Source organism: Phyllobates terribilis, unplaced genomic scaffold (assembly GCF_046119375.1).
Source record: "Phyllobates terribilis strain yellow unplaced genomic scaffold, ASM4611937v1 Scaffold_5__5_contigs__length_657084704, whole genome shotgun sequence".
In the NCBI taxonomy this organism is placed as follows: domain Eukaryota; kingdom Metazoa; phylum Chordata; class Amphibia; order Anura; family Dendrobatidae; genus Phyllobates; species Phyllobates terribilis.
Genome location: NW_027362765.1, coordinates 64,268,970 through 64,288,877, shown reverse-complemented (window position 1 = coordinate 64,288,877; position 19,908 = coordinate 64,268,970). Strand labels below are relative to the sequence as shown.

Genomic DNA, 19,908 nt, shown 5'->3' with positions numbered 1-19,908 from the left:
CCTGATTTTGTCCGCGGAATGTTCGTGCAGGGCAGGGATGGCCCATCTGGAAAAGTGGTGGTGGCGGCTGAGAACCACATACTATGGTTCCCGTGATCCCATCATATTGTTAGCCCTTTATAAATCACTTGTGAGGCCACATATGCAATATGAGATCCAGTGTTTAGGGGCATGCTTCAGTGGGATGGTGTGGAGATGCTTGGTGACACTGCTGGTGGTGGTATTGTCACATCCTCACCAAAGTTTTCATCCTAACCCATCTCTTTAACCTATGACTAACAACTGATGTCTTCCCCTCATGCTTTAGACATGCCTCGATTCCATCCTCAAAAAGCCCTCCCTTGACCCATCCCCTCTGTCTAGCTATCACCACATATCCCTTCTCCCCTATGCCTCAAAACTACTGCAACAGTATGTCCATCTTGAACTGTCCTCCCAGCTCTCCTCCAGCTCCCTTTTCAACCGGTTACAATCTGGCTACTGACCGGCTACCGACCGCATCATTCAACCGAAACTGCCCTAACTAAAGTCTCCAATTACTTACTAACTGCCAAAGCCCAGCGACACTACTCTGTTCTCCTCCTCCTGGACCTGTCCTATGCCTTCGACACAGTGGACCATTTCCTCTTAAAACAGATTCTCCCTTCAAACCACATATCCAAGCCCTTTCCACTTCCTGACGACTCCAGCTCAAAAATATTTCCCAGATCCGCACATTCCTTAATTAAGAATTTGCAAAAATTAGTGCATGCTCTCATCTCCCGCCTTGACTACTGCAACCTCCTGCTCTGTCGCCTTCCGTCTAACACTCTTGCACCCCTCCAATCTATTCTAAAATCTTCCCCGTCCTTTCCTTTCTGCAAATCACTTCACTGGCTCCACATTGCCCAAAGACTCAAGTTCAAAACCATAACCATGGCATACAAAGCCATCCAAACATCTGTGACATAGTCTCCCCATACTTACCTGCATGCAGCCTCTGATCCCCTCCCTTTTCTCCTCTTCCCACAATCGCACAGAAGATTTCTCCCATGCATCCTCACTACTTTGGAACTCTCTACCCCAACTTTTGCCTACTGTGGAAACCTTCAAAAGGGACCTGAAGACCCGCCTCTTCCGACAAGCCGACATCCTACCGTAACCCTCGCTCCACCATACCGCTACACGACCAGCTCTACCCTCACCAACTGTGTCCTCACCCAATCCTTCGTGGACTGTGAGCCCTCTCGGGCAGGGTCCTGCTTCCTCCTGTATTAGTCGGTGACTTGTATCGTTCAAGATTATTGTACGTTTTTTATTATATATACCCCTTTTCACATGTAAAGTACCATGAAATAAATGGAACTATAATAATAATGGCCACAAGGATGTTCACATCCTTTGATTGCAGGGCCTTGCTCGCTTTGTTAATTATTAATAGCATGTCATTCCAAAGAATTATGAGAAAGATTGTTTCCAGTTTGTCCATTTTTTTTGCTGAATCTTTCTGCTTCTCGCCTTGTATTCACTTGCTGTTCATTGTCAAGTGAAAGAGAATCCAGTGCATCCATGAATCCAGAGAATCCATGTTTATTTTCTCGAAACCCCCGAATAAAGCATGAACAACATCAAATTGTGATGACCATTGTGTGCAAGACACACTTGACTACAAAATCATTTCCTTATGAGCGAATATGTTCGAAAACCGCAATGTTAAATTCTGCACGAGTATGGCACATTCGTATTCGTGATCGGAAACCCGAGCATTTTTTCTTAAAATCGACAAAAATCGGTAACATTCGGTGAAAAAGTGAGGGAAAATCATTGCGGTGCAACTAAAGTGTTTTTAACAGTTTGGCTTGCATACTGCTTGTGTATGATGAGTGGGGGGACGTGTTTGATGAGGGGAGGGACTGGGGAGAGAGCAGACAGAAACTGAGAGCAGCGCCATGCTTCTATTTTTTTTTTCTAACTTTGTGTGCAAATCATGGCTAGCCAATCAGGGTGCATTAAGCATCCACACTATCCAGACCTAAGGGCTTGTGCCATTGGCTGCTGAAATCACATGTCCTCTATATATGAAGAGCAGACATGTTATGTGAGCGCCATTTTCTGCTTATAAGTGGTCACAGACGCTGCTGCTGGATGCTGCTTCTGCCTACTGAGAGATTTTAGCTAGTTAGGCAGTTTCTTATAGGTCAGATAGTTTAGATAACTAGTGTCCTGTGTGTCTGTGAAATCGACCTTCCAGCAGATTTTTTTTTTCTTGTGCAATTACTGAGGTCCAGACAAAGACAGCAGGGCCCATGTCATAGAACTCTGTTGTTCACTGCTTCTATTGTGCTCCATGCACGAGTATCCCTTAAAAAAATCTATTTTTTCACTTGCTAATGTGATACAGTAAGCAAGCCCTACTAGCCCACCTTTTCATTTTGTGGGGTTGAAATTCAGCTGTATGCAGAGCTCCTGAGTGCAGAGTATAAAAATCTATTTTTTTTGTTCATTTGCTAATGTGATACCACAAGCTATAGCAGCCCACATTGTCATTTTTTGGGGGTGAAATTCATCTGTATGCACAGTAAAAAGAAAATCTATTTTTTCTGTTGCTAACCAGAGTAAAAAAAATATTTTTTCTCTGTGACTAACGTGATAAAGCAGGCTAGATCTGTGTTTGAAATATCTTGGACCATATATTCTATGCTATACAGGCCCCATCCACAGTAAAAGAAAAAAAAAAAAAGATTTTCTTCTATTACTAACGTTATACAGCAGAGGACATCCCAGTTCAAAATAGTTTGTAGGATATATGCTATGTTATACAAGCGTCATCCACACTAAAAAAATACTTTCTTCTGTTACTAACATGATACAGCAAGCCATATCTCACCTTGTCATTTAGTGCCGCTGAAATTTAGCTGTGTGCAGAGCTGGTGCAGAGAGAAAAAATCAAATTTTGTTTTACTAATAGCGTGCTCCTACCATGGGCATCACAGAGTCAAGAGGAGGAAAGCATCTGCACCGATGAGCAAATTTTTTTCGGTTGGATTCGGGCAGGAAAAAGTTGGATTCGAGCAGGTTACTGACCCTCTTCACCAGACGTTAACCACAGGGGGGGGGGGGTGATCCTGATGAGACTGATACTTGAGGCTCATGCGGACTGTACTGTGCTGTCAGGCTGTTATGGGTGTGTCAGATGTGACAGACAGTCGCCCTTTAGTTGGTTGCAGGTTATCTCTTCATTTAGCATTACAGACAACTTCTTAGATCTGTCTCTCTCTAGGACCCAGTGGCTATCTCCCTCCGGCTAATTGACACCCAGGCCTGGGTGTTTAAATACTTCCTGTTTGTTATAGGGATGTGCCGTTGATATTCACGTGACCCCCTGTGAAGGCTTGGAGCTGTTGCAGCCTGCATACTTCCTCTGTGGCGCTAAGAGGTCATGTGTGTGTAATCTCTGGTCGGCTCAAGCTAAGTTACTTCTCCAGTGTCTATCTCCCTTGCGGTCTTTAGTTGGTAGTGGGGACTGACTAGTGCTCATCCCCCTCTTCCCTATCCAGGGCCAAGCTCTAGTGAAATACAGGGTTTTAGGTTGCTGTGCGGCGATTGGTGAGAAACCAATATAGGGACGATCGGGGAGACAGGGTGATATCAGACTAGTCTAGGAGGTCTCCACACCCCCTTTCCCTAGTGTCTGGGCTCCCTTCCCCTCATCTCTTCGTGTTGCACTTAGTCTTTCCCACGCCTTCCGTGGCACTGGGCAAGAAGAGAAGGGTCACTCTTGGTGAGGAATGGGATAACACATTGGATGATGAAGTTGAAGATCTCACTTGGTGTGAAACCAGATTCACGCAGCCGAGTAGCTCATCTGAGGAGGTGGAGGAGGAAGACGAGGAGGTTACATTTTGCCCTATGGCGAAGACACGGAGTGATGCAAGCACGAGGAGCACTGCATCCTTAGCCACTTCTGTGGCTGTGGCCGCAAGACTTGTCTAGCCTGGGCCTTTTTTGACACCACAAAGGATGAGCCAACTCGCGTTATCTGCAAACTTTGCAACAAAAAACTCAGTAGAGGGAAAAAGTGCAATAATTTTACTACTACATGCATGAATCTTCACATACACAATCAACATGCATTATGCTGGCAATCTCACTGCGATGAAATGCGGACACGCGGACCTCAACAACCATTAGCTGCCACATCAACTGCATCCTCTGCTTTTTTCTCCTCCTCTGTTACCGTGCCAAGTATTGTCACACAGGTCTCTAGCCGCAGAACCTCCGGTTCTTTACCCACTCCAGTCAGGCTGAGTGAGAGTCCGTCAGCTGTAACGGAAGCAGACATGCCTGCTGTGTTTGTTTCACCGTACACACCACATGTTTCTCAATCCACAGTAACATCTCCGCCTGCTCCTCTCTCACGGTCCAGCAGTTTGTGCGGTTCACCGTACTCCGCCATCTCTCAGTACTGGAGCCAACCCTTGGTCCCGCAGTTGCGGTCACGTAAAAGATTGTTTCATCCTACACATGAGAAAGCTAAGAGGTTGAACTCCACCATCTCCAATCTGTTCACCATGGAAATGCTGCCTTTCCGCCTGGTATTTACAGACGGGTACTGAAAGCTGATGGCCTTCGCAGTCCCCCAGTACCAGTTGCCATTACTTCTCTAAGAAAGCTGTGCCTGCACTACACCAGCATGTCGCAGACATCACCTGTTCCTTGACTAAAACTATGTCTGCCAAGCGAATCCCCACCACATCTGTACTGCGCAGCCAGGGCTCACCGCAATCAGGCAGTGTTAAAATTAATATGCCTTGGAGATTGCAGTCATACAGCTGAAGACTTGTGGACAGCTCTCCAGGCTGAGTTTGAGCAATGACTGTCTCCGCTGAACCTGGAACCAGGAAACGCCATGTGCATCACCGGTGTGAACCTGGTAGTGGCCCTGCACTGAGGCGAGCTCACACACGTGCCTTGCATGGCTCACGTCCTCAACCCGGTGGTACAGCTATGTTTCCGCCACTATCCCGGCCTGGATGAACTGCTGCAGAAAGCACAGTCACTGTGTGCTCACTTCCGCCGTTCGCACCCCTCAGGTCATCGACTTGCATCGATGCAGAGGTATTTGTCTATGCCAGTTAACAGGTTGATATGCGATGTGCCGACACTGTGGAATTGCACTCTGCACATTTTGTAGCGACTGTGGCAGCAGCAACGAGCCCTGATGCAGTATGTCATGTCGTATAGTTTGGGCCAACGCAGTACGGACTTGGGGCATATCACGTTTACGGAGTGGGCACAGATTAAGGACCTCTGCACCCTTCTGCACAGTTTTGAAATGGCTACTAAGGTGGTTAGCACTAACAATGCTGTCATCAGCATCACTGTTCCGGTCAGCTACATGCTGGAGCAGACTTTGAATAGCCTGCGGCAGGAGGTGGTGGTCCCAGAAGAAGAGGAGGATGCTGAAAGGATAACAATGTCTAAAAGTTCCAGACTGTTGTCACACAAGCCGATGCCAAGAGAGGGTGGATTATTGCAATCAAACTGTTAGTGAAGGTGCAAGAGCCGAGGAACAAATGGAGGAGGAAGAGGTGATGGACGAGCAACAGTCAGAAGATGAAGTGAATAATCATCACCTCTCTGATGTTCGTGGTTGGCGGGAGGGGACGGAGGAAACGGACATCAGTGTTACCCAGCCATCAACACAGCATGGGCTTGGACCTCATAGAAGAGCCCAACATATGAGTGCCTTCTTGCTGCACTATCTGCAACATGATCCCCGTATAGTTATTATTCAAAATAATGCTGACTACTGGGTTACCACTCTGTTAGATCCACGTTATAAGAGTACATTTTGCTAGATGATTTCTGCCCTGATAAGGGACCCGCAAATGCTGGAGTCTCAAAACAAGCTTTAAACAACCTTTAGAGAGGTTTTCCCTAAGATAGCAGTGAGGCACACTGTTCATCGCAGCTATGGACTTTCAACCTCCAGTCAATTCATCAACACTAAAACATTAGCAGCAGCAGTGTAAGTGGCAGAAGTAATTTCTGTGAGTCCATTCACACATTTTTTACTCCAGCTTGTGCACCAGCACGACAGAGTACAAGTCTGACATGTGGTGAACGACTAGAGAGGATGGTGCAAGAGTATCTGGAGCTCAATTTGAATACCATCAGGGAGGATTTGGACCCTTTTACATTTTAGTCTTCAAAAATGGATGAATGGCCTGAGCTCGCCTGTCACGCCTTGGAGGTTTTATCATGCCCTGCAGCCAGCGCTCTCTCAGAACGTGTCTTCAGGGCTGCTGGTGGTGTCCTGATGGATAAACGCAGCCGGCTGTCTCCTGAAAGTGTAGACTGCCTAACTTTCATCAAGATGAACAAGTCATGGATCTCCAAGGACTTTTGCACCCCAATCATAGACTGTACAGATTAGGCGATGTTTTAGTTTCTAGTGTGCTGCATTGATCTCACTTGGCTGTAGCGGAAGGGGTTTCAGTCCTAATTATACTATTTTTACTGTAGTGAAATTGATGCCACTTCGCTGGTGTCTGCCACTAATTTTTAGAAATGTGGCAAATCCTGATTGGGTCTCCATCTGCTGGGTTGGCTGTAGTGGACGAGGTGTCGGTCCTGATCATACTATTTCTACTGTAGTGAAATTGATGCCACTTTGGTGCAGATATTGTTGTCATAGGGGTACACATGATACAATCAAAATTGGTTTTCTTACTACCGTGGTATATACAGTGGGTACAGAAAGTATTCAGACCCCTTTAAATTGTTCACTCTTTGTTTCATTGCAGCCATTTGGTAAATTCTAAAAAGTTCATTTTTTTCTCATTAAAGTACACTCTGCACCCCATCTTGACTGAAAAAAAAACAGAAATGTAGAAATTTTTGCAAATTTATTAAAAAAGAAAAACTGAAATATCACATGGTCATAAGTATTCAGACCCTTTGCTCAGTATTGAGTAGAAGCACCATTTTGAGCTAGTACAGCCATGAGTCTTCTTGGGAATGATGCAACAAGTTTTTCACACCTGGATTTGGGGATCCTCTGCCATTCTTGCTTGCAGATCCTCTCCAGTTCCATCAGGTTGGATGGTGAACGTTGGTGGACAGCCATTTACAGGTCTCTCCAGAGATGCTCAATTGGGTTTAGGTCAGGGCTCTGGCTGGGCCAGTCAAGAATGTTCACAGAGTTGTTCTGAAGCCACTCCATTGTTATTTTAGCTGTGTGCTTAGGGTCATTGTCTTGTTGGAAGGTGAACCTTCGGCCAAGTCTGAGGTCCAGAGCACTCTGGAAGGGGTTTTCATCCAGGATATCTCTATACTTGGCCACATTCATGTTTCCTTCAATTGCAATCAGTCGTCCTGTCCCTGCAGCTGAAAAACACCCTCATAGCATGATGCTGCCACCACCATGTTTCACTGTTGGGATTGTATTGGGCAGATGATGAGCGGTGCCTGGTTTTCTCTGCACATACCACTTAGAATTATCACCAAAAAGTTATATCTTCGTCTCATCAGACCAGAGAATCTTATTTCTCATTGTCTGGGAGTCCTTCATGTGTTTTTGAGCAAACTCTATGCGGGCTTTCATATGTCTTGCACTGAGGAGAGGCTTCCGTCGGGTCACTCTTCCATAAAGGCCCCACTGGTGGAGGGCTGCAGTGATAATTGACTTTGTGGAACTTTCTCCCATCTCCCTACTGCATCTCTGGAGCTCAGCCACCGTGATCTTGGGGTTCTTCGTTACCTCTCTCACCAAGGCTCTTCTCCCACGATTGCTCAGTTTGGCTGGACGGCCAAGGAAGACTTCTGGTGGTCCCAAACTTCTTCCATTTAAGGATTATGGAGGCCACTGTGCTCTTAGGAACCTTGAGTAATGCAGAAATTATTTTGTAACCTTGGCCAGATCTGTGCCTTGCCACAATTCTGTCTCTGAGCTCCTTGGGCAGTTCCTTTGAGCTCATGATTCTCATTTGGTCTGACATGCACTGTGAGCTGTGATGTCTTATATAGACAGGTGTGTGCCTTTCCAAATCAAGTTCTATCAGTTTAATTAAACACAGCTGGACTCCAATGAAGGTGTAGAAGCATCTCAAGGAGGATAACAAGGAAATGGACAGCATGTGACTTAAATATGAGTGTCTGAGCAAAGGGTCTAAATACTTATAACCATGTGATATTTCAGTTTTTCTTTTTTAATACATTTGCCAAAATTTCTACAATTCTGTTTTTTTTTCAGTCAAGAACTTTTTAGAATTTACCAAATGGCTGCAATGAAAGATTGAAACATTTAAAGGGGTCTGAATACTTTCCGTAACCACTGTAAAGCAGGCTACATTTTATCTTTTAATTCTTTGGTGCTGATATTGTTCTCCATACAGGGATACACATTAGTGATGAGCGAGCACTAAATGTGCTCAACTTAGTGGTTCAGCAGTTTCCCAAAACCTACCCAGATCTGCCAGAGCTGCTTGTGAAAGTATGCTGCATGTGTGCCTATTTCAGAAAGTCAGCTACAGCTTCCGCCACCCTGGAAGTGCTTCAGCAGCTTTTGCTGATTCCAGCTCACCGACTGTTGTGCGATGTCACCACACATTGGAAATCAATGCTGCAGATGTTGGGAAGGATTTCTGAGCAGCAGAGGGCAGTTGTCGAGTACCAGCTTCAACACACCCATTGGAATTCAGGTCAGCCTCCGCACATAAGAGCTGATAAGTGGGCATGGATGTCTGACATTTGTGTCGTCCTCCAAAACTTGGAGGACTCCACTAAGATGATGAGCTGCGATGACGCCATAATTGGCTTCACCATCCAGCTTCTCTGCCTCCTGAAACGCTTGCTGCTCACAATTAAAGAGGAGGCATTGCAGACGGTGCAAGGAACTATACAGGGTGATGCTACATAGCCCAGCCTCATCTCAGGTTGCAACATGATTCTGACATGATGAGGGCCCACTACTATTTCAGTAATTTATTGTGATAGTATAATTAATGTTCCATAGCCCCAGATTTGTCTCCTGGATTGCAAACTCCTTTACGGTTACAGATTTTGGTATGAGTGGTGTTCATTTAAAGATTTCCCCTCACCCACTTCTATTTATCACAGGATGCTGAAACTTCACATGTGTAATGATATAAGTCTCTATAGCTTACGTGCCAATTTGCAATTCAGAACTGATAACTGTCTTGATTTTACAAGTGCTGAAGTGGAGTGAGGTTTAATAGTGGACTCAGTGGAATACAGAGCAGTCATCAAGTTCTTTTACTTGAAAGCCCGCACACCAAAGGAGACGATCAATGAGATGAAAGAGGTTTATGGTGATGATTCCCCACCATATGATGTAGTCAAGAACTTTCATCGTCAATTGAAATGTGGTCGGACTTCAGTGCAAACAGCTCCAATTCCAGGCCGACCCCACTCTATTGATGAACATACCATCCAGCAAGTGGAAGTCACCATTTTGGAAAATCGCCACGTAACCATTCGCCACCTAGCCCAAAATGTCAAGATTAGTGTGGGGTCCGTGGAAAAAATCATCCAAGACCATCTTCACATGCATAAGGTATCCGCTTGCTGGGTTCCCCGGCTGCTTACACCTTTCCAGAGGCAGGAACGAGTCGAATGCTCTCAGGTTCTAATGACGATGTGCCATGGAAGCCAGGAGGACTTTTTCAACAGACTGATCACACAGGATGAAAGCTGGGTCCATCACTATGATCCTGAGACTAAAGTGCAGTCGATGCAATGGAAGCATCAGGACTCACCGCCTCCAAAGGAGGCACGTGCCCAACCCTCCACAGGCAAGGCCATGCTCACTGTATTTTGGGACCAGCACAGAGTATTATTTATGGATTTCCTAGCAAAAGGTACCAGTCTCACTGGGGCATACTATGCTTCACTGCTGCAGAAATTGCAGGAGGTCATCAAATCCAAGAGATGTGGCATGCTCACAAGGTATCCGCCTTCTGCAAGACAATGTACCAGTTCACAACTCACATGTTGCCCAAATGGAAGCATGCTGCTGTGGCTTTGAAATTCTACCGCATCCCCCATATTCATCCGACCTTGCGCCATCGGACTTCCACCTCTTTCCAAAAATGAAGTTATTTTTGAAGGGCAAGCATTTTCCAGATGATGAGACTCTGATTTCCGAAGTCACAACGTGGCTTTTGGAGCAACCTGTTGACTTCTACAAGAGAGGTGTTTTACAATTGCTTAAAGAGATGAGAGAAGTATGTGTCCTTAGGTGGCACCTATGTAGAGAAGGACTAATAACTGTGCCAAGTTTCATTGCTCTCAGTCCACAGGAAGTGGGTCAGGTGAAATCTTTAATGAACGCCTCTCGTAAAATATCACCAGCAGCAGCAACAGGCTATGATGGTATGTCTGCTGACACTGGATGATGGGATGCTGATGTGAATTATCGATCTGAAGGAATGGCATGAGTGGCTATAGCACCTGTGTTGAGCCATGATGTTAATTTTGGGAGTTTACCTATTTTCGCCTTCTCCTCTGCAGCGCTCTCCCTTTTCTGTGCTCCATTCGGAACATTAAAGAAGTTGTCCATTACTTTTTACAATATCCCCAATGTATTCACCCTGTGCCCATAAGTCTTTTTGTAATTACCTTGCGTTGTCCTTCTTGCCTGTGAGCGGTGATATCGCTGGCCGCTCACAGGCATCACGTGACACACAGCTACAGCTGTCTCTTTCTCCCGCTGAAGTTACGTCAATTGAGGCGTGACAACAGTAACCGCGGTGGATGCTGGGCTTTGGGCGGGGTTACCCCACGCCGTCACCCCGCGCGTTTATTCACCTGGTGGCAGAAGGGAAGCCCACATATTCTTGGCTTCTAGCACATTCAGTAGTGAGAGGACTGCTTTTTTATGCTCTGATATGGCCCTCTGCATAATATGTTACCATATCAGAGTTTGCTTTTGAAATAGCTTTGAATAAGTCTGTGAACTTTCCACATCTTGTCACAGGGATTTTTGCCCATTCCTTAAGGTAAAACTGCTCGAGCTCCTTCAAGTTAGATGGTTTCCTCTGGTGAACAGCAATCTTCAACTCTGACCACAGCAATTAAGGTCTGGGCTTTGACTAGGCTCTCCAAAACATTTAGGCTGTGTTCACACGATGCGTATTTCATGCGTTTCCGCGGCGTTTTTGCAGTTGCGTAAACGCCGCGGAAACGCATGAAAAACGCATGGTAGAAGGGCAGCAATGTTCCCCAATGGAAATCCGCACGTGCTGTGCCCATGATGCGGATTTTTCCGCAGCGTTAACGCTGCGGTCAAAAATCCGCAGCATGTCAATTAATTTTGCGGAAACGCGGCGATTTCGCCGCCATTGACTTGCATTAGAACGCGCCAATTCCGCAAGACAGCATTTGTACTTGCGTAATTGGTGCGTTCTAATGTGCGGATGGTACCCGGGTGTGGAGGAGAGGAGAGTCTCCTCCACACCCAGGTACCATTGAAAAAGCTGTAAAAAGAAGAATAAAATAAAAAATAAATGTATTCTTACCATCTGTCGGCCCGCGCAGCGCTCCCGCTTGGTTCCCGGCACTTGCAGTGAGTTGTAGGACCTGCGGTGACGTCAGAGTCATGTGACGGGTCACGTGACGCTGACGTCGGCAGGTCTTTCAATTCAAAGTTGCCGGCAGCCGGGAGAACGGAGTGAGCAGGACAGCGCGGGCCATCGGAGGTAAGTATATACACTCTCTCGGTTCACACTGTATAAATCCATGCTGTTTGCATGGATTTATACAGTGTGACCTAGTTATCAAGCACTTTCCAGGTGATGCTAACATCGCCTGGAAAGCGCTTGTCAATCTGCATGCGGAAACGCATGTGAATCTGCATGTGGATCCGCATGTATTCTGCAGGAAAAACGCATGCACAATCTGCATGCGTTTTTTCTGCCAGGGAGATGCAGAAATGATGCAGAAATTTTCTGCTTCATTTCTGCATCGTGTGCACATACCCTTACACGTTTCCCCAAACACCTTCAGAACCTTGGGATTTTCCATTTTCGTTTTATGGCTCTGGGATGAAGGGCAGCGTAACGTTATTTTTTTCAGTGAATATGGCTGTGTGAGGGCTTGTTTTTTGTGGGACAAGTTGTCCTTTTGAACGACACCATTGATTTTACCTTAGAGTATACTGAAAAACAATTAAAAAAATTCACAATGTGGTTGAAATTGCAAAAAATTTTTTTTAGTTTTTTTTTTTTTTATCTTATTCACTAAATACTAAAACTGACCTGCCATTATGATTCTCCAGGTCATTACAAGTTTACAGATATCAAAAATGTATAGGTTCTTTTTTATTTAAGAGGCGAGAAATAGCACCATTTTCCGAGACCTGTAACGTCTCTGTTTGTTGGGATCTATGGCGGGTTGAGGGCTTTCTTTTTGCATGCCGACCTAACGTTTTTATTGATACAATTTTGGTGTAGATATGATGTTTTGACCGCCTGTTATTGCATTTTATTGTAATGTTGCGACGACCAGAACAACATTCTGGCGTTTTGATTTTTTTTTCCATTACATAGTTTACCGATCGGATTAATTTACATTTTGATAGATTGGACATTTCTGAACTCAGCAATACCAAACGTGTATTTTTTTTTAAAAAATTTATTTTATTTTGAATGGGGGAAAGGGCGGTGATTTGAACTTTTTTGTTTTTAATATTTTTTTTAAATATTTTTTATTTTACTTTTGACATGCTTCAATAGTCTCATTAGGAGACTTGAACCTGTGCAGCACATATCTGGGCTTCAGTTCTGTTATGTGCAGCAGAAATAATCATCTTTTATGAATGCCGGCGTTCAGAGGAGATCTGCAATGACAAGCACGGGGCTCTTCTGCAGACCACCAGTTGTCATGCCAACCCATCTGCGCCCACTATCATGTAACAGGGGCAACGATGTGCGGTATTTGTGGGAAAGATGCGGGCTTAGCGCCAGAGCCCGCATCAAATGAGGAGCGCAACCTATGATGTACTTATACGTCATAGGTTGTGAAGGAGTTAAACCACTCGAGTGTTGCTGTAGCAGTATGCTTTGGGTCATTGTCATTGTTGGAAAGTGAACCTCCGTTGTCTGTTGTCTTAGTCTGTGAATAATTTAATTTTATTATAGTTTTCATGGAAATTCTATAACGTATATAATAGTATAAGTAGTAATATTATTCCAATGCAATGTTACTGAAAAATAATAAAATAATTTTTATTCTTGGCAGATGACTGTACCAGGCGCTCAGAGGGATGTCTCATATTTTCACATTTTCCAGCAAATAATCTTGGTATCACACCAAATACTTGTGAAGAACATGCCATTATACCAGATAAACCTCAAGACCTTCTCAGAAACAATCTGTCATCTGGTCCTTTTCAACAGGTCCTTGTTTCTGCTTCATCAAAGACAAATATGCAAAACAAAAGTCACAGAAGGAATGTTGAACATGAAATAGCTGACAGAATTGAGAAACCATTTTCATGTTTAGAATGTGAGAAATGTTACAATACTGAATCAGGACTTGTAATACATCAGAGAACTCACACAGGTGAGAAGCCATATTTATGTTCAGAATGTGGGAAATGTTATTCTTGGAAATATTGTCTTGTTAAACATAAGAGAATTCACAAAGGGGATAAGAAATTTTCTTGCTCAGAATGTGGGAAATGTTTTAACCAAAAAGTATTTTTTAATAGACATCAGAAAATTCACACAGGAGATAAACCTTTTTCATGTTCAGAATGTAGGAAATGTTTTACAGATAAAACAAGTCTTGTTTCACATCAGATAAGTCACACAGGCAACAAGGTGTTTTCATGCTCTGAATGTGGGAATTTTTTTAAAAATAAATCAAGTTTAATCAGGCACCAGAGAAGTCACACAGGGGAGAAGCCATATTCATGTTCAGAATGTGGGAAATGCTTTAGCCAAAAAGGACTTCTCAATAGACATCAGAGAATTCACACAGGAGAGAAGACTTTTTCATGTTCAGAATGTGGGAAATGTTTCTATACTAAATCATGTCTTGTAATACATCTGAGAAGTCACACAGGAGAGAAGCCATATTCATGTTCAGAATGTGGAAAATGTTTTAACCAAAAAACAAATCTTAATAGACATCAGAAAGTCCACACAGGGGAGAAGCCTTTTTCATGTTCAGAATGTAAGAAATGTTTTTCAGATAAAACAAAACTTGTTTCACATCAGATAAGTCACACAGGCAACAAGGCGTTTTCATGCTCTGAATGTGGGAAATTTTTTAAAAATAGATCACTTTTAATTAGGCACCAGAGAAGTCACACAGGAAAAAAGCCTTTTTCATGTTCAGAATGTGGGAATATTTTTTTAAGAAAATCCATTTTAATTAGGCATCAGAAAATTCACACAGGGGAGAAGCCATACTCTTGTTCAGAATGTGAGAAATGTTTCTATACTAAATCTTGTCTTGTTATACATCTGAGAAGTCACACAGGAGAGAAACCTTTTTCATGTTCAGAATGTGGGAAATGTTATAACCAAAAAGCACTTCTCAGTAGACATCAGAAAAGTCACACAGGAGAGAAGCCTTTTTCATGTTCAGAATGTGGGAATATTTTTTTAAGAAAATCCGTTTTAATTAGCCATCAGAAAATTCACACAGGGGAGAAGCCATTTTCATGTTCAGAATGTGAGAAATGTTTCTATACTAAAACATGTCTTGTTATACATCTGAGAAGTCACACAGGAGAGAAGCCATTTTCATGTTCAGAATGTGGGAAATGTTATAACCAAAAAGCACTTCTCAATAGACATCAGAAAACTCACACAGGAGAGAAGCCCTTTTCATGTTCAGAATGTGGGAAATGTTATAACCAAAAAGCACTTCTCAATAGACATCAGAAAACTCACACAGGAGAGAAACCTTTTTCATGTTCAGAATGTGGGAAATGTTTTATAGATAAAGGAAATCTTGTTGAACATCAGATAAGTCACACAGACATCAAGGAGTTTTCATGCTCCGACTGTGGGAAATTTTTTAAACGAAAATCAGTTTTAATTGTGCATCAGAGAATTCACACAGGTCAGAAACCATTTTCATGTCCAGAATGTGGGAAAGGTTACAATTCTAATTCAAGCCTTGCTATGCATTATAGGATTCACACAAAGGAAAAGCCATTTTTGTGATCAAATTGAGGGAAATGTTTTAATCGGAAAAAAAATCTTGTTACACATCAGAAAGCATACACAAAAAAGTAGCCATTTTCTTTAATTATTTTGTTGTCAACATGTAAAAGAAAAAAATATAAATTTATATTAAAGTTTCTATAAGAAAAGGAAAACCCTTTTAGAACAGTAAATGATTATTAAAATGTACACAATTACCATTGACCATTTGTTATTGAAAACTAATTAGTGTCCAAATAATAAACATATACACTTATATATGAACAATGTGTATAATATATTTTAAATTTCTATAAGTGCAATTTAAAAAGGTTGTCTAGTGACTTTTTCCCATCCTATTTGACATTGACTATGGAGAGATGCTGCTATCAGGACAGCTGGTAAGGTAATCCTCCAATGCCCAACTTGTCTCATCCAACTAATAGTGTGACCTGAGATTTCGATGTAACCGGGGACATTCATAACAATTATGGGTTTCCAAATCAAAAGTCTGAATTGGAAACTTTCAAACTACTCACCCCCAAACAGTATTATTTAGCGTGGTCATGAAGAGAATAATTCACAACTTTTAAAGACAGAAAAGAGAGAGATGTATTTTGCACACAAAGTAGTGATGCTCCTTAGTGTTCCACCAACTACTATATACCTTTCATGGTGTGCACACAGTATGACACACCCATAATTACTCTCCACACAGTATGATGCCCCCAAAGTAAATTCGTATTACACATTTACCCTTACTGTAACCCCATATGCACTGTATGTCCCCACAGTGTATTTTCCTACACACTATTAATCCCCCTCAGTCCTACATCATAGCATGATGACCTCCCACAGTGCCCCTCACACATTATGGCGCTCCCAGTACATTAAGAGGTTGTCTCAGTGTCCCCAGTACAGTAAGAAGAGGTCACTATTATCTACATAATATAGTATGATGCTCCCACTGTGTCCCCCAATTTAGTATGAGACCACCACTAGGCTCTCCAATACAGTATAATGGGCCCACTGTGCCTCCTAATACAGTATGAGGCCACCATAGTGCTCCCCAATATAATTTAGTGTTCTTCTCCTCCTTGCAGAAAAATGCACAGATACAATAATAATAATAATAAAAAAATCACCTACCCTTGTTCCTATGATGTGCTTCTCCAGGCTGTGCTGTGTGTGAAGGCACAATGATTGTACCTGCAGCGGCAGAACTGAGACGCATCGTCTGAATGGTGGAGCAGCGTGCTGATCGGTCCCTGTTCCTCCATTGTGTGCAACTTCTATCTATGTCCTCAAGATGCAGATGCCATTGAAATTAAGACTCTGTTTAGCACTGGGCCCCGTTACAACCCCTGAATCATAAGCTCCATATTGGCCACGTGGTCTGCTGATATTGGCAGTACACCACTGGATGAGACCGGTTAAGAATCAGAGTTGTCCTGATCATTTACAGTAGCGTCCCACAACGCCTGATATCAGATCATGTGGATCAGAGAGGCGTAGGAAAACCCATTTTCAAACTTGTTCCCAATCATTACTAGACATGAACTTTTAAAACCGATACCTTTTGTGTTTTGAATTATATTCACTTATTGTTTAACTGTTAAAATCTTGTCTTGAACCTATGGAATGGAGGGAGAGCTGGTATTTGTATAAATAGTGAATGAAACCTAGTACATAGTATGGTAGAGAAGAGGTGATTCAGAATGTAAATTTGATTTCTCTTAGTCCTGTTAGCAACACAAAAATGGAGAAATTCTTCACCATGCGAGCTAATAGGACTGGTGCTAATTTTAATTGACTCCTGAGTATTATATAAGGTGACCCAACTCTATTACATTTGTGCATTTAAACTTTTATTATCAGGTTAAGGATATTGTATGGAGGGAGTCCTATGTTACAAAAGTCCCTCCCTAACTTGTGCTAATGCAGAGCTGACAGCCTGCATAGCATAAGGATGCTGTTGCATCCCTATGCTACACAAGCGATCAGCCTGCAAAAAATTTAAGTCCCATTGTGGGACAAAGTGTAAAAGTGAAAAAAAATTTTTTACAAAAATTGTAAAAGTATTTTTTTTAAAAATCCAAAAACAAATAAAAATATATGGTACCCATAAATAAATATTAGGAAAAAAAAACAATAAAAGTACACTATTAGTATCGCCGCGTCCGGAACGACCTGACCTATAAAACTGTCCCACTAGTTAACCCGGTAAAAAATAAAACACAAAGCAAAAAACGATGCTTTGTCATCATACTTCCAAACAAAAAATGGAATAAAACACGATCAAAAAGACTAATATAAATAAAAATGGTACCACTGACAACATCATCTTGTCCCACAAAAAAACAAGCCACCATACAGCTCCTTTAGCCGAAAAATGAAAAAGTTATAGCTCTCAGAATAGAGCGATGCTAAAAAAAAATCTATTTTCTATAAAATAGTTTTTATTATGTAAAAGCGCCAAAACATTAAAAAAAACAATATAAATGTAGTATCGCTCTCAGGGCTGTGGAGTTGGAGTCTGAGTCGTGGATTCGAAGTCGGTGTCCATTTTGGTGGAGTCGGAATTGGAGTCTGTATAAAATGGACTGACTCCAAATCCTAAAATATATAATAAATTGGGTACAGTAGTTCAATGCAGGATGTGGGGAATATTTTTTCATAAGAATTTGTGAAAGTTATGAAATGTCCTATAAATGTCTATCCTATTCCTGATCTACGGGTCTAGACTTTTAGCTGAGATGAATCTGTGCTGCAGTAAATTTATCACTTAAACATGAACCAGGTATGAAGGAGTCGTGGAGTCGGAGTTGGAGTCGGTGTCATGGAAATAGAGGCGTCAGAGTTGGAGTCGGAGGTTTGGCTTACCGACTCCACAGCCCTGATCACCGTAAACGTACTGACCCGAAGAATAAAGCTGCCTTATCAATTTTACCACACGCGGAATGGCATGTGGAAAAAAAAAACAATTCCTGAATTGTTGGTTTTTGTTTATTCTGCCGACCAAAAATGGGAATAGAAAGAGATGAAAAAATGTAATTTGCCCTAAAATGGTACCAATAAAAACATCAACTTGTCTCTCAAAAAAACAAGCACTTACATGATTCTGTTGGCCGAAATATGGAAAAATTATAGCTCTCAAAATATGGCGATGCATAAACTAGTATTTGCAAAAAAAAAGTCTTAGTGTGTGACAGCTATCAATCATAAAAACCCGATATGAATCTGGTATCGCTGTAATTGCACCGAACCAAAGAATAAAGTCGTCTAATCACTTATACCACACGAGGAACGGCATAAAAAAATAAACTCTAGGGTTAGGGTTGTGATTGTGCTAGAGTTGGGGTAGGGATTATTTCAAAAGTAAAGAAAAAAAAATTGATGATATGGTGACTATTGTTGAGCGCAAGTGCTCGCTAATTGAGTTTGCATTGGTATCGCAGTATGCACAGAGTATCGCGGGTACTCAAGTGACATACATGCTCGAGTCTCCACCCTATATGTTTCGCGGCTGTTATACAGCCAAAAAAAACACATGGGAATTGCCTGCCATGCACGAGCATGTCACTCGAGCACCCGTGATACACAGTGCAAACCTGAGTACACGGTGCAAACCTGAGTACACAATGCAAACTCACCTGCGCTGAAGACTAATGACAACTTATTCAATTTTGATGACCTAATGTTATCAAATTCTGTTTCATACCTCTGGGTTCAAGATGTTAACTATACCCCTTGATAAAATCCTTGAGGGGTCTGTTTTCCAAAATGGGGTCACTTGTGAGTGGTTTCCACTGTTTAGGCACATCAGGGACCCCCCAAACACGACATGGTGTCCGCTCTCAATTCCAACCAATTTTGCGCTCAAAAAGTCACACAATGCTCCTTCCCTCCTGAACCTTGCCGTGTGCCCAAAGAGTGTATTTTCTCCACATATGGGGTTTCTCATACTCAGGAGAAATTCCACAACAGTTCTTTGGGGCTAAAAGATCATTTGTGTGGAAAAAGTTAGATTTTTTTTATTTTCTACGTTATAAACTTCTGTGAGCCACCTGGGAGTTCAAGGTGCTGACCACACATCTAGATATATTCCATGAGGGGTCTAGTTTCCAAAATGGTGCATCTTTTTGGGGGTTTCCACTGTTTAGGTACATCAGGGGCTCTCCAAACGCGACATGGCATCCCGTAATTATTCAAGCAAATTTTGCATTCAAAAAGTCAAATGGCGCTCCTTCCCTTCCGAGCCCTGCCATGTGGCCAAACAGTGGTTTTCCCCCACATATGGTGGGGTATCAGCGTGCTCAGGAGAAATTGCACAACACATTTTGTGCTCTATTTTTTTCCTGTTACCCTTGCAAAATTAATATAAAAATTGGGTCTTAGGTAACATTTTTGTGAAAAAAAGTTAAATATTCATTCTTTTCTTTTCTTCCAAATTCCAAAAATTTCTGTGAAGTACCTGAAGGGTTAATAAGCTTCTTGAATGTGTTTTTGAGAATGGTGCCACTTTTGGGTATTTTCTGTCATAAAGGCCCCTCAAAGTGACTTCAAATGTGAAATGTGTGTCCCTAAAAAATGGTTTTGTAAATTTTGTTGGAAAAATGAGAAATCGCTGGTCAACTTTTAACCCTTATAACTTCCTAACAAAACAAATTTTGGTTCCAAAATTGTGCTGATGTAAAGTAGGCATGTTGAAAATTGTATTTATTAAGTATTTTGTGTGACATATCTC

At 42.4% G+C, this 19,908-nt stretch overlaps 1 protein-coding gene across 2 annotated transcripts in view; it reads left to right on the top strand.

The window, feature by feature from the left end:
* LOC141271972 (uncharacterized) overlaps positions 1-19,908 on the top strand; it is a 243,559-nt gene that overhangs the window by 97,475 nt on the left and 126,176 nt on the right. The window contains exon 11 of one of the 2 annotated variants that reach the window (XM_073682228.1): positions 13,243-18,682. The exons of the other annotated variant lie outside the window; for it this stretch is intronic. Coding sequence (XP_073538329.1) covers positions 13,243-15,182 — 1,940 coding nt within the window. The 3' untranslated portion in view covers positions 15,183-18,682. Of the gene's footprint in view, positions 1-13,242; positions 18,683-19,908 lie in introns of those variants that run through there. 2 annotated transcript variants of the gene reach the window in all.